This window comes from Podarcis liolepis (genome assembly GCF_965112155.1).
Source record: "Podarcis liolepis genome assembly, chromosome: 17".
Taxonomy (NCBI): domain Eukaryota; kingdom Metazoa; phylum Chordata; class Lepidosauria; order Squamata; family Lacertidae; genus Podarcis; species Podarcis liolepis.
In genome coordinates, this window is record NC_139571.1 from 5,218,226 (window position 1) to 5,233,371 (window position 15,146).

The 15,146-nt window shown below is 47.2% G+C and overlaps 1 protein-coding gene across 2 annotated transcripts in view; it reads left to right on the plus strand.

Moving 5' to 3' along the window:
- The first annotated feature begins 2,582 nt into the window (after positions 1-2,582).
- PRICKLE3 (prickle planar cell polarity protein 3) overlaps positions 2,583-15,146 on the plus strand; it is a 41,071-nt gene continuing 28,507 nt past the window's right edge. Inside the window, exon 1 of one of the 2 annotated variants that reach the window (XM_083482993.1) lies at positions 2,583-2,801. In XM_083482993.1, the coding sequence (XP_083339119.1) occupies positions 2,760-2,801 (42 nt within the window). In that variant the 5' untranslated portion in view covers positions 2,583-2,759. Of the gene's footprint in view, positions 2,802-5,036; positions 7,160-15,146 lie in introns of those variants that run through there. The other variant, XM_083482994.1, reaches the window with a different exon arrangement.

A 15,146-nucleotide genomic window follows, 5' to 3' on the forward strand; every position in this document is an offset into this window, starting at 1 on the left:
ACGGCAGCGGGAGGCCCCATTAGCTAAAGTGGTGCTTCAGGTTAAGAACAGTTTCAGGTTAAGAACAGACCTCCGGAACAAATTAAGTACTTAACCCCAGGTACCACTGAACACCATTCTGGGGGCAGCTGCCAAGACCACATAACACCGGTCTTGAAAGACCTACATTGGCTCCCAGTACGTTTCCCATCACAATTCAAAGTGTTGGTGATGATCTTTAAAGCCATAAATGGCTTCGGCCCAGTATACCTGAAGAAGTGTCTCCAAACCCATCGTTCTGCCCAGACGCTGAGGTCCTGCTCCGAGGGCCTTCTGGTGGTTCCTTCACTATGAGAAGCAAAGCTACAGGGGACCAGGCAGAGGGCCTTCTTGGTAGTGGCACCCGCCTTGTAGAACGCCCTGCCACCAGATGTCAAAGAGATAAACAACTACCTGATATATAGAAGACATCTGAAGGCAGCCCTGTTCAGGGCCATTGAGCATGCTTAGTGGACTGTTTTGGGATGGCTCCCACTCCACTTAGAGTTTTTTCCCCCGAAGGTTTTTTTTTTGGTACTTCTGCAGACTTCTGGGTATTTATCCAAGCCTAGGGATGCCTCCCTCTAATAAGTGGATGGTGCCATGACAGATACACAATGATCCACAGTCGGAGGACTGAGTTTGCTACGAGAACATAGGATGTACGTGAACTACTATAGACAGTACTTCCAACTGCCATGTAAAAAAGGTGCTGAATAAAGGTGAGGTATTAGGAGTACACAAATATAACTACCATTACTCTCTTGTGGATTAGCATCCCTGCCTTCAAGCTCTGGAAAATGTGTGATTTGTGCATAGAGGGAAGGGAGAAGTGGGAAGGAGCTAGAACATCTATACAGGGTCAGTTCATTTTGTGAACTGACATCGCACTTATAAGCATTGGTCCCTTATAGTGTTTTACACTCTGAATTGGCCGCTAGTCTGAAACAGCATGCTTAATTCTGTGTTAGATTGAGTCCACCAGTTTGTTGTATGTTTGTTTGTTTGTATGTACATATTTTTTACATGCAGTACATTTGAAGCCCATTTAAGGCACATCTCCCCCAAAAGAATTCTGGGCACCTTAGTTTACTCCTAACAGAGAAACAATTCCCAGCACCCTTAACAAACTTCAGCTCCCAGGATTCTTGTTTGAGAGGTGTTTTAATTGTATGGTGTGCATGCAACCTATATCCTGCTACTCCTCCTGGAGTTCAGGGTTTTTCTCACAGCTTTCACAGCGTAATGGGCTAAGCTCACCGGGCCAAGTTCACCCAGTGGAGATTTGGACCCAGGTCTCCCTTCGTCCATCCAAATCCAATGTTCCACCTATTATACTGCCCAACAAATCTGCTGGTGATGACAGTAGTAGGTAATATCAAAATATGATTTATCTCCTGCAGAGGAAGGGATTTGCCATCTTCTCCAGTGTAACCTGCAGGCTGCAAAGATGGAATTTAAAATTATACTCCCAAGATGTTTTTATTCACAATTATAATGGCATCCATTAGCAAATCTAGGCTTGCTCGCTCCCTTGTTTTAATATGCTCAAGTACAAATATGGGCTAGAAGTATATACTTAAACATTGCTTCAGGAGAGAGTTTACACTGGCAAGTCTCCAAATGATGCCATCTTTGGTAACAGCCCAGACTTGGGAGGATTCCATAAAAGTCTCACTTGTGCTACTGTGACAGTAACTGTCTTAGATCTTCCTCGCTCTTTGTTTATTAAAGTCCGCAGTCACAGAGCTGGAGAAGAAGTTCTCTCTCAGGTACACTAAAAATCAATTACTGGTCTATATATTGAAATTTGCTAGGATATCTTCTAAAGTGCCTTTATCTGTTTTTGTGTGTGTGTGTTTTATAGCATAATTTTACTCCGAATTTGTTTACCATCATGTTGCAAATTAAGCAGGAGAAAAGCAGCGTTTTAAATAAGCCATTGGTTTGCGCCGCATGGCATGTTGTTAGGGGCTAGTGGCTAAAGCAATCAAACTGAAGGAAACATCTTAATATTCTGTAGGTAAGAGCCGAGGAGGCCGGTAAAAACGCGTGGATGGAAGAGGGCTGGTGGCTTGTTCATAGCTGGTGGGTGAAGGAGTGGCTGGGGGTCTGGATAGGAAGAATGTGGCAGCGAGGCCAGAGGAAGGGAAAACGGATGGCGCTGATAGGAAGTGACAGCAGCGGGCACAGAAAGGGTGCGGGGAAGGGGTTTAAAGAGGGTGATGGATAGGAGGTGACAGCGGGAAAGGACCGGCGAGGACGGGGCTGGAGGGACTGGAGGAGCCCCGGCCAGCTTGGAGGCGCAATGCAAAGCCACCTGCTATTCAGGGGTTCAATCCTGCTTGGCGGGTGGTCCCTGACCTCTTCCCGGGAGGCCGCCCCACCGCGCGCGCAGAGGATCGCTCGCCGGATCCTTTTGCGCTCTTGTCCGGCTGCAGAGCCTCGCCATTGCGCGCCTCCAGCAGCAAACTGGAGAAGCCGGTAGGAGGAGAGCGGCGCGCGGAGAGGGAGAGGGCGATCCTGCGGGGAGGAGGGCCGGGAGCCTTGCGCGTCGCTGGGCAGGCGAAGGGGCGGGCCCGGGTGTCGGGCGGCGGGGAGGGATCGGCACGCAGCAGCACCTCCTCCCCTGGGGAGGGAAGAGCAGCAACGCCGCCGCCGTCGCCGCAGCGCCCGGGCGCAAAGCGGGAGCCTGGAGGTGGGCGCGTCGCCCGGGCGCTGGAGACGGCGGGATCGGGGCCATGTTTCAGCGCGGGTCGCGGCGGCGCCGATCCACCCGAGCCGTGAGTCTTTCTCCCTGCGGAGGCGGCGGGGAAGGCGAGGCGGGGAGCCAGCCTGCCGGGACGCCGACGAGGCCCGCGCCGGTGCAGCGCTGGCTGGCCAGGAAGGGGCGGGCGGGCCAAAGGCACCCCGGGATGGGGGGAAGGGGGTTTCGGAGGGCGGAGAGGGGGGTCTCCAAGGGGCGTTGCTCCCCCCATTTCCTCTCCCCAAGGGCTAATTGTCTCCGAGGGAATCGGGACCTCTGTGCCGGATCGGACCCGAGGCCTGTCTCGCCCGGCACCCTGTTCCTTACAGGAGGCGACCCCCGAGCCGCACCGGAGCGCAGCCGGCCTCTCCAGCGCCTGCTGTTCCCCGGCGGGCTGCTTCTGATCTCCGTCGTGGCCAGGGGCCAGGGGTCGATTTATTCTCCATGCATTTCTCTGATCCATTTTAAAAAGCCACCTAGGTGGTCACTACCACGTGTTGCGGTAGCGCATTCCAGGGGGGGAAGCAGAATTTCCTCTCGTCTGTCGCGAATCTCCCTCCCTTCATTTTATAATAGAGGGAGAAAAGCTTGTTTCCATACACTGACTCGATGCTAGGTGTAATTTTATATACCTGTGTTATATCCCCACCCCTTGCTCACCCTTTTTCCAACCCCCAAACACTGCGCTCCAGTCCTCTGATCATTAGGATTGCACTTTTCTGCATCCTTTCTAGCCCCACAATATCCTTTTGAGTTTTTGCAACCTGAATTATACACCGTATTCCCAGTGTAGTTCTACCATAGGCTTGTATAAGGGCATTTCAGTACTGACAGTTTTATTTTCAATTTCTTTCCTTACAATTCCCTAAAGTGGAATTCATCCTTTTCACAGCTGCCACATGTCAAGACAGCATTTTCACTGACCTGTCCTTCACAACCTTACAGCCTCTTTTGTGGTCTCAGACCCCGATAAGGTTTAAGTGCAATTAGAATTTTGTGAAAAACGTTGTGAAAACCATATAAAAACCCAAGTACACAGCTTCTACAAAGATTTGTTGGCACCTTTGAAGAACTCTAGGAAGATAATGAGAAAAGATTTGCCTTTGCAGAAGCCATGCTGATTCTTCTTCAGAAAGGCTTGTCCTTCTATATGCTTGATAATCTTATCTTTAATAATTTCCGCCAATTTACCTAGAACAGATGTTAGGCTAATCTGCTTGTAATTTCCTAGATTCCCCCAATTATTATTATTTAAATAGTTTTATATTTGCCACCTTCCAGTCCTCAGGTACAGAGGTCAATTCTAGGGAGAAGTTGCATGTTTTTGTTAAAGACCAGCAATTTCATATTTGAGTTCTTCAAGAACTTTTAGGTGGATACCACCTGGGCTCAGCATTGTGCTAATTTTTAATTTGTTCACCTCTGAGTTCACCTCTGTCACCACAGCCTTGCTAAAAAAGCCACTTCAGGCATAGGCATATTTTGCACTGACATATTGTGAGAGTTTTAAAAAGACTGTTGTACCATAAATAAGGCTTTCTATGGAGCTTCTTGGGGACACAGGTGGTGCTGTGGTGTAAAACACTGAGCCTAGGGCTTGCCGATCAGAAGGTCGGCAGTTCGAATCCCTGCAACAGGGTGAGCTCCTGTCGCTCTGTCCCTGCTCCTGCCCACCTAGCAGTTCAAAAGCATGTCAAAGTGCAAGTAGATAAATAGGTACCGCTCCAGCGGGAAGGTAAACGGCATTTCCGTGTGCTGCTCTGGTTCGCCATAAGCGGCTTAGTCATGCTGGCCACATGACCCGGAAGCCGTACGTCCCTCAGCCAATAAAGTGAGATGAGCGCCACAACCCCAGAGTCGGCCACGACTGGACCTAATGGTCAGGGGTCCCTTTACCTTTACCTATGTGGTGCAAGGGCCTCCCTTTCCTGTACTCAGAAGATGCTATGGGGTACTGAGTTGCAGGAGATGGCTGTGAAAGCAATATAGGTTAGATCATGGGTAGACAAACTAACACCTGGGGGCCAGATCCGGCCCAATTGCTTTCTAAATCCAGCCCACAGATGGTCCAGGAATCGGCATGTTTTTACATGTTTAGAATGTGTGTTTTTATTTAAAATGCATCTCTTGGTTATTTGTGGGGCATAGGAATTCGTTCATCCCTCCCCACAAAAATATAATCTGGCCCCCCACAAGGTCTGAGGGTCAGTGGACTGGCCCCCTGCTGAAAACGTTTGCTGACCCCTGGGGTAGATGTTAAGGTCTAAGGGTTTAGTGGGACACCGAGGTATGGGGAGTATGTGTTGTAAGAGTTATTAAAGGGTTGCTACAGATGTCGGGACTCTGGGCAATATAGGATTCAGTGGGCCCCTGTGTTGTGCCATTGCACTGGCATCCCAAGGCATTTCAGAGGAGTTATACGGCACCAGGATCGCTTCCCCTCTCCGTTCTAAGGACCAGAGAAGATGCTGAGAAAGGTTGAGGCCTAGAAACATTGTAAGATGTTCTCTAGAGCAGTATGGAGCCTTGTGGGATAATGTGTTGCCCAGCTCATGGAAGGACTGCTGCCGCAGAAAACGCTATCGGTTCCTGTGTTCCTTGGTTTGGTGGTGTGTGTGACCTTGCACACCCTATAGAAACTAAGCTGTGGTTGATGACTTGAGGGAATTCTGATCAGAATTGTTGTCGCTGTTGCCCAAGGTGATTATAATGGCTTACTCTGGGGTGCCAGGGCCTTCTAAGGCCCTAATGAGGTGCTATGGGGTACTGTGTTGCAGAGTCCTCAAAAAGTGTTCATGAGGTACTTGGACAGTGCTTGCTAGATACTGAGATACTGGGATTCTTGCAAAGAATGTTATAGAGAGGCTTTGGTTTCATCAAGGAAGACTGTTCCTAAACAAAAGCATATTTTAAGGACCAGACTAGCTATTCCTGATCTCCGGAGTAACCCTCCAGATGTTGCTGGACTACAGTGCACATCAGCCCTGGCCATCATGGTTGTAGTTCAACAACTTCTGTAGGGTACCATGTTGCCTACCGCTGCCTTTACTGTTAAGAGGTCCTGGGTGTGCATTTTTATGGCTTTAAAAGAAATTTCTGGAGTGGGCCATGCAAGAGTAAAGTCAGCTTACTTGAGGACTGCAGCAAATTTACTTAAGTGTAAATGGTTTGGTCCCTGCATACCTCTAAAGCTCCATGCCTATGTTCCGTCATGACTGATAACCAAGAGCGTCCGCTTGCACATACCACCCCTGTCCTAAATTTGAGCAGCAATGGCATGTGGATAGATTATTGCATGGGGCCACTTCCTTCTTGAAGACCTCACCAGAGACAATGCTAACCTTTGTTTTTGTGGACAGGTGGGGAAGCAGTTGGTGGCTGGGAATATGAAAGTGTTTATTTTAATACATTTAAATATGCTGCATATTCCTATGAAATACTGCCTTTAGTTGTTTTATATCTAGCATATAACCATAGTCTTGATATATCAGTGCTCTGAAATCTGAGACGTTATAGGCAAGGTACATAGGAACTTTCCTTCTACTGGATCAGGCCATTAGCCCATCTAGGCCCGTATTGTCTGCACTGATTGACGGCGGCTCTCCAAGGCCTGAACAGAAAAAATTAATTATGTGTATGGTAGCTGTGGAGCATCACATTGCCAAGAGATCCAAAATGCTTTGGGGTCTGTTCCAGGGCTCACGAGGGATTCTGTCGGTCTCTGAGCTACTGGAGCTTCTACAAAAATTATAGGATTTCATCTCTTCAATTCCTATTTTGCAGAGGATATACGTCTGTCCCTAATTCTTGCCGCTATGGCTGACACTGAGTTTTCCCAATGTATGGATTGTGCTGTTCTTATAGCATTTTGCATCCCCTTAGTCAAGTGCCATGACACTCTTGACACTCTTGACACTAAATGAGTTAACAGGCAAAGTAACGTTTAAAATTGTCTCTGTGTGCAACTCATTACAGACATCCGACCCTGCCCTGTTCTTGGGGTCTGCAGCACAGGAAGAGGCGATTTAATCTCTTCCTGCTCCAGCTGCAAACTCCCTATCCCCACCCCAATGACTGCAAAGCTTGTGTTGGGAGTGAAATTCCCACTGGTGCCATTAACTTCTCTTCAGCTGGAGTCTGGAGATGAGGACTAAGGAGTTAAACCAAAGGCTTAATGGAAGAGGTGGGGTTTGCCAGAAGAGGTAGAAAGGTGGTGAGTTGTGTTGTGAGAGGGAGGGCGTTCTCCAACCAAGGCCTAAGGGGCAAAGAGAGAATGGGCGGAGGTGTTTAAGAGAGCAGGTAATTTTTCGGCAGCTAACCCCAAAGTCGTAGAGTTGAAGGAGTGAAGATCGCAGCTGGCAGGGATCTCTCCGGACGCAAAAGCAGGGAAATAAGGTGGGAAATGAGAAATCAAGCCTGTGAAGGTTGGGTTTGGGGTGATGGGGACTCTGTGCTACTCCTGAAGAAGACAACCGAGGCAATTATACAGCAAAGGTTCCTACGCTGGAGCTGCCCAGAAGGAGATGACGCACCAGCAGTAAGAAATAGGAAGGTTGTGTTGGACAAGAGAAGGCTCCCCTGTAGCCATGGCAACAGATGTGGAGATGCTGTCATCTCAGGGCCTTCTTCAGGTGGACTTATTGTAGACCCTTAGCAGGAGAGCTAGGGCAGTATTCAGCAATTAATGTGTCTAACTTATTTTCAGTGGGTCTACACTAATTAAGACTTAGTTGAACGCTCACCTGTAGCCCTTAATTTGTTGTGCTCGTGTCCCAGTGTTGGGGTGTCCATGGGAGTGGAAGTTTCTGTTGTTTCCTGCCTTGCCTCTCCCTTGGGGTGGATGGGGACCAGGTTGTTAACTCTCTGACTGGCCTCCCGGCTGACCTGGTTTCCCTGTTCAAGAGCAATCCAGGTTAGGTCCACACCTCTTGTTTGGTTCTGAGGGCTTGGGGCTGACAGGTGCAGTTCGGCAGCTGCAATGGGCACCTTTTGTGGGTGCATAAAACCCAACCCCGCTCCTCTTCTCTGTTTTCCCTCTGCTTTTCTTGGCACGTAGATGTGGGTTTTGGAGCAAGATATTGGCAGCGGGCGGAGATCCAAATCTCACGGTGAAATTGGGCCCAGAGACTCACAAAATTGTGTGTCTAGGTGTCGAATGGGGCTGGTGGGCGGGTTGAGATTGAGCAAGAGAAAAGGATAGAGAGATTGTGTAGGAGCAGGAGTTCAATGGGGTTCTCTGTCTTTACAATTCGTAATTCGGTGCGACGCTGCAGCTGGGAGCGCCACAGACCCAAATCCTGCCGTAACGGATCAGGAGAAGTCTTTCCCTTTCAGTTAACGTTGGGATTATTTAAGGCATTTTGGGGTCATGCTGGGCCATGGGGTGGGTAGAGGGCTGGTGGGAGTGGCGCGGGTGAAGGGGTTCTTGAACAGGGAGCAACTGTTGTGTGGGAGAAAACATAGGGGTCGTATATGATGTATCCCAAATCTGTGATTTGGGGGGTGGGGTGGGGGGAGATTGCTTATTACGTCAGCCCTGGCAGATTTGATTTCCCAAAGCTGCATCTGATGAAATAGATCTCCGCCTTCCTTGAAATCCCTTCTAAGCTGCAGGAGGATGGGTAGCGGCAGCAGTTGGCAGATGTGAGGGGGAAAGAATCATCTTGCCTGTGGATACTGTGCAATCTCTCCAGCATCACGGGATAAGTTTTGGTTACAGTTTTGCTTGTTCCTGGTGGTGGCTGTCATCTTTTCGTTCCAAAAACCTTACCTCTGTGGGCATGGGTAAGGGGGCCTTTTCCTGAGCAGATATATCTATATCATCTATATCTATATCTATATCTATATCTATATCTATATCTATATCTATATCTATATCTATATCTATATCTATGAATTAAAGGGTCACATTCGTTTCTCTATGAACAGACAGTTCCTTTCCGATGGCAAGCTCATTTTTAAAGTTGCTGCAATGGCAGAGCCTTTGAGCATATACAGAATGTTTCCCAAAACTGAAGGGCACACTTCTGTTCATAACAACACATGCGTTTAACACACAAACAATCATTTGCTTTATATCTTTATGCTGTGGCAACAGAGTTGAAGACTGAAATTCTGGTAGATGGGTAAAAATTCTGGCCAGGTAGAGATCATGGTTCCCTAGTTTGCTTTTCCTTATATTTAAAAGTTTCATGCTGCCTTTCCACAGCTTGAGGTGGGTCACATATATATTTTTTTAAAAAATGAGAACAACATATAGAGTTGACAGCAGGTAGTTAAAAGTGAAACTTCAGACTTGGGGGCGGGGGGCGGGGGGTCCAGGGGTGCCAGGAATGCTTCACTGTGGCGCCAGAGCTAGCCTTTTCTACTGCCTCCATCTTGATTCTGTTGTGCTCGGTTCACCCTTTTTTTCCAAAGGGATTTTTTTCCTGCCCAGTTTCCAGGCGCTGCTTCAGCGATTCTTGCCTTGGGGGAAGTGGGAGCGGCTCCTGGCACCTTCTCTCTCTCTCCCCCCCCCCCCCGGTGTGTCATCTTAGCTGTTCATTGGCGCAAGGAAACCCACACCAAAGAGGCAAGACGGATGAAAAGTGGCAGGAAGGGAGAGTTAGGAAAGTTCTTGTTCCGCATCGAGGCCTTTCCACTTTTACCCTGTTTCGCCCCCCAATTATTATTTTTTGAGGCACTTTGCTGCCCACTTTCTCAGCCACCTGCGGTGGCAGGAAGCCAACATCTGGCCTGTTTATGTCTTGCTGAACTGAGCTGAGGCAGGTCCTGGCCTGTGAGTGGCTTCCGGCACCCAAATGAAGTTACGCTTCTCCCACACTGCCTTGCTGCTGCTCTCAGACGGGAATTAGCTTCCTTACAAATCCTTCTTTAGGCCAAAGTGCAGACAGGATTTCACCCACGAGTCTCCAGCTGCTGCGGTTAACAGTCAGGAGTGATGATGATGATGATAATAATAATAATAATTTATTATTTATACCCTGCCCATCTGGCTGGGTTTCCCCAGCCACTCTGGGCGGCTTCCAACGAAATGTTAAAATACAGTAGTCTGTTAAACATTAAAAGCTTCCCTAAACAGGGCTGCCTTCAGATGTCTTCTAAAAGTCTGGTAGTTGTTGTTCTCTTTGACATCTGGTGGGAGGGTGTTCCACAGGGAGGGTGCCACTACCGAGAAGGCCTTCTGCTTGGTTCCCTGTAACTTGGCTTCTCACAGCAAGGGAACAGCCAGAAGGCCCTCAGCGCTGGATCTCAGTGTCCGGGCAGAACAATGGGGGTGGAGACGCTCCTTCAGGTATACTGGACTGAGGCCGTTCAGGGCTTTCAAGCTCAGCACCAACACTTTGAATTGTGCTCGGAAACGTACTGGGAGCCAATGTAGGTCTTTCAAGACCGGTGTTATGTGGTCTCTGCGGCCGCTCCCAGTCACCAGTCTAGCTGCCGCATTCTGGATTAGTTGCAGTTTCCGGGTCACCTTCAAAGGTAGCCCCACATAGAGTGCATTGCAGTAGTCCAAGCGAGAGATAACTGGAGCATGCACCACTCTGGCAAGACAGTCCGCAGGCAGATAGGGTCTCAGCCTGCATACCAGATGGAGCTGGTAGACAGCTGCCATGGGCACAGAATTGACCTGTACCTCCATGGACAGCTGCGAGTCCAACATGACTCCCAGGCGGCACACCTGGTCCTTCAGCGGCACAGTTACCCCACTCAGGACCAGGGAGTCCGCCATACCTGCCCGCCTCCTGTCCCCCAAAAACAGTACTTCTGTTTTGTCAGGATTCAACCTCAATCTGTTGGCCGCCATCCATCCTCCAGCTGCCTCCAGGCACTCACACAGGACCTTCACTGCCTTCACTGGTTCTGATTTAAAGGAGAGGTAGAGCTGGGTATCATCCGCATACTGATGAACACCCCGGACAAACCCCCTGATGATCTCTCCCAGAGGCTTCATGTAGATGTTGAAAAGCATGGGGGAGAGGACAGAACCTTGAGGCACCCCACAAGTGAGAGCCCAGGGGTCTGAAACTCATCCCCCACTGCCACTTTCTGAACAGGGCCAGTGTGAGGGAATACATTGCCATTAACAAACATGTGAGGGCATCCTGATTTTGGAAGCACCTGCCCATGTTGGTACAGGCCCCTGCCACTGGGGCCGCAATCAGGGGGCCTTGCAGAAATGTGTCTAAGTTTAAAATGCTGCTGCCTGAAGGTTTGAGGAGCAGGCTTCAGGTGATCTGCTTTGCAACCTCACAGGGTTCTTGTGAGAATAAAATGAGGAGGCGCAGGGCCACGTGCACCAACTTTTGCTCCATGGAGAAATGATGCTGATATAAACGCAGAAATTAACAAATAAATGCTAAATATCTTCTCCTAGCTGCCTTGTACCCGGCATTGCCTGGGAATTCTAAGAAACCCCCCTCCCCCAAAAAATCAGTGCAGTTTTGAAATCTGTGTTTTAAACCAGAGTTTCTTGATCTCAGGAACCATCATGTAAAATTTAGTTAAGGCTTTCTTAGCCACTGTCCGTCCAAATGCATAGCAAGTTACCAAAATATATAGTCGAAGATGGGAACAGTCACAGAGGCGTGGGGAGCTGGTGTCAAAAGGGAAGCTGTGTGTGGTTGCCGATTCCTGGTTATTCAGGATTCCTGACCGATGGGAGCAGATGGACAGGGCTGGTGTTACTGGTGGAAATGGGGGTTGCATATTGATGGCAATCAACGGGTGCAAACCATAGCGATGAGGGTGTTCTGGCGAGATTGGCAGAGCTGGTGACACACCTGGTGAATGGGTAGCGGTCCTGCTGATGGGTAGATGCTGAACCAAAAACAAACCCCTGTGTTGCAATAAGAACCAATCACAACAATACAAACACAACACGTAGGCTAATAGTCAAGTCAAGTCAAGTAACCTTTATTGGCATCACATAAGAACATTCAGAATACATTTAAAATAGCTAGGCCAGTGCGATCTCGTCGCCACCCCAACAGCACAGTCACCCGCCAAAGGGCAGAAGAGGCGAGCAATCCGCCTCATCTCTGAGGGTTTCCAGCAAGGGCAGGATCCTGTAGCTTACTTCGGCAACAAAAAATCAAATAGAGGAACTTAGCTACTGTCTTGGTGAGCTCCTGGTCTCTTCCCTGTAATAAGAAGCGCATGACCTCCGTCTCTGGTTCCCATGTTGGAATACATAGATGATCTAGAAATCCTTGGCAGAGATCATCATACGTTTTACAGTTAAGGGCCATGTGAGCTGGAGTTTCCACCAGGTGGGCATCGCATGGGCAGATCCTATCTCCTTCTGCCAAAGCCACAAACCTGCCCCAAAGGAGGTTAGAAGGATTAGAATTGAAAAGGCCCTTCTTTCTTGTGGGTTAAACAAAAATTGTAAATAATTAAGATTAAATTCCTGCACCCAAGAGAGTTGAAAATAAAGAGGGGAGCATGTTTTTTCTGCAGCTGACATTAGTTCCTGGTGATCTATGTCCCACAGCCTAGTTTTTAACATGGTCTTGGCAACTGGGAAAGGCACAGCTCCCAGGAGATCCTCTGAAAGCCTGAGTTGTGGGCTAATAGTTAGTAGAGAATATATAATAGAATAATGATATCATTCAAATTATAGGAATAATCCAATACTACTGAGGTAGCTCAGTTTTGTTATCATTTATCGGTTGTATGCCTTGTATCTTATTTCCAGATGATGAAGACTATTACAAAACAGTAGTATCATTCTGGAGACACTGTCCTTTTGAAACCTTTGAGACGTCTTCTGTTGAAACTTTTGAAAGACTATTGTGAGACTGTCTTTAGACATCTGTTTTGAACACAGTTACCACTCTGTTATATTGCACATATGAACTTTGATTGGCTTATTCCTATAATTTGAATGATATCATTATTCTATTCTATAGTCTACGTTCTATGAGCCTACGTTTTGTGTTTGTATTCGGAGGAAAGATGGCCGCCGAACTAGCTGCAGAGTTCTGGAGGTTATCTGAGGCAAGTTCTAAATCTGCTTTTTAAACAGGCTTGACACCGAGCCAACCTTTGAAACGCCCTTTATAATATATTTTAACTCCTCCAGAGTTTTTTAAGTAGTTTAAGTTTTTTTAAGTAGTTTAATAGTCCTTTTAGCTTGTTGCTTCTAAAAAAAAAGAGCTCCTTTGCTACCTTGTTACCTTGTTATCTTGATGTCCGGAGGGTTTTGCTCCCCGCGATGCCGCGCCCTCAAGTCTGACCGACAATAAGGAAAACGGGTGACAGCTGATTTATTGCCAACTCCGTGTTACGCTCTGAACTATAAGCTATCAAATTACAAATTACAAACAGCTATCCCAAATCCTGCCTCATTTTGGACCTTAGCCCATAGCTGGGTGGACAAAGATTTACAAATGGTACTTACTAGAAAGAAACGTAGGGACCTGGGGATAGTGACAAGTCCATTGCTCCAGGAGTGTTATGAGAAACAGAGTAAAATCACGCAATACTTTTTACATACAAGGGACAACGAGAATGGAAATGGAAATGGAAATGAGCAAAAGATGGCTGAGATGGCTGAGTTGAAGCAGGATGAGGCTCTTCTTTTTCCCTCTGCTGCTCAAGATCACTCAACCTTCTCTAGAGGAATACAGGACACGGAGAATAACAACCAAAATAGAAATACAATGAGCCTGGCCCATGAAATAGTCTTGGCTGAGATATTATCTTCAGAGTTACAGGAAGAAACCCGAAACTCCCAGAAACCCCAGACTTCATCTATGGGCTCCCAGACAGAAAACAACGACTGCTATCCTCAGGACTGGCTGCTCTCTATAAATCTGGATTTGGCAGCTATGAAAAAATACTTAACAATAACAAATGGGCTGCTCCTGACATTAGTGGAAAATTATCCCCTCCAAGCTAAAGGCTCAGAACCTCATGGTGTTGATCCTCAAACCACCCCTCAAGAGCCAGAATATACAAAGCAACCAGCAACCAGCAAGTGCACACAAGGATCAGCAGCGGAAAATCATTTACACCAAGGAAAGGACATAGGGCTGTATGTATCTGTCCCTAAAACTGAATTTCCTATCGAAGTAAATCAAAAGAAGCGAGGCATTAGTAAGAGATCCCATAAGAAGAAAGCTGAAACTAAAAAGAAAAGTAAGAACATAAAAACTGCAAGGAAATCTGTTACAAACCGACGTGCATGCAAAGTATGCTGGAAAAGACTATATAAGCTGATTCCAACAAAATCAAAAACAAACTCTAACAAACCTGCTATACATGGCAGCAGAGAGAACAACAGTGTGGATCCAGGAAAAAAGATCCAGCTGAAGTCTTTGAAAGAAACATCATTGCTGCCAAACAAAACAAGTGAGGAAACGGAATCACTACCCGGGTGCTCTATGCTGAAACCCCAAGGATCCATAAATATTAAAGAAGACTCACCCCATACTATTGATTATGGCAGATTTCAAGATGAGCCAGTAGCAGGGCAAGACTTGCCCCAGGATAAAGGATGGAAACTGATGTTGGCAGATAGGAAGCTAGCTTTTCTCAACTACCCGAAGCCAAAGGGCTTCCTTACACAGGAAGAACGCTCGGTGCATTTTGTGAATATTTTAGATGATATGCTGCCAGGGAAAATAAAATTAAATGACATTACCTCAGTAGATTTCATATTCTACAATGGATATTCTCTGCGAGTGATTGCCTCCTTCAAAGATCAAAACTTGGCTAAATATATATATAGATCAAGACATCTGCTGTCAAAGAAAAGGATAGCGGTAACAAGATTTTTCGAAAACAGCACATGTTTGAAATTGTTCCCTGATGAGTTTACGACAGCTGAGGTAAGATTTACTTGTCAACCAAAGGAGGAGAGAGGACACTCAAAAGACAAACTGGAACATACTGAGCAAGGGCCCTTGAAACTAAGACAAGAGATGAGATTGCCTAATGAGGGGATGGATAACTTCTATCCAGAAGAAAAGGCATTAATAAATCAGTTTGGATTGCTGCCTTTCTTTGCCCAATCTGAGATCTTGAGAAGATTGGAGACCCTTAGAAATAAGTTAACAGAGATGAATGCTCAGGAAAAAGTAAGAGAGAAAGAACCGGCAACGGACCAATTGAAGAAAGAGAACCTCTCTGAAAAAGCCAAGACAGACCCCATGAAAGATTACTCTTATAATACCTCTACAATTGCGGAGATAAACCTGTTAACAACAGATCTAACACAGTGTGTAAGGGACAGCAACAATCTACCATCTAAGAAGGAAACCATCCCTATGGCAACCACGAAAGACTACCCTTATAATACCTCTGCAGCTGCAGAGATAAACCTGACAGCAACAGATCTAACACAGTGCGTAAGGGACAGCAACAATCTACCATC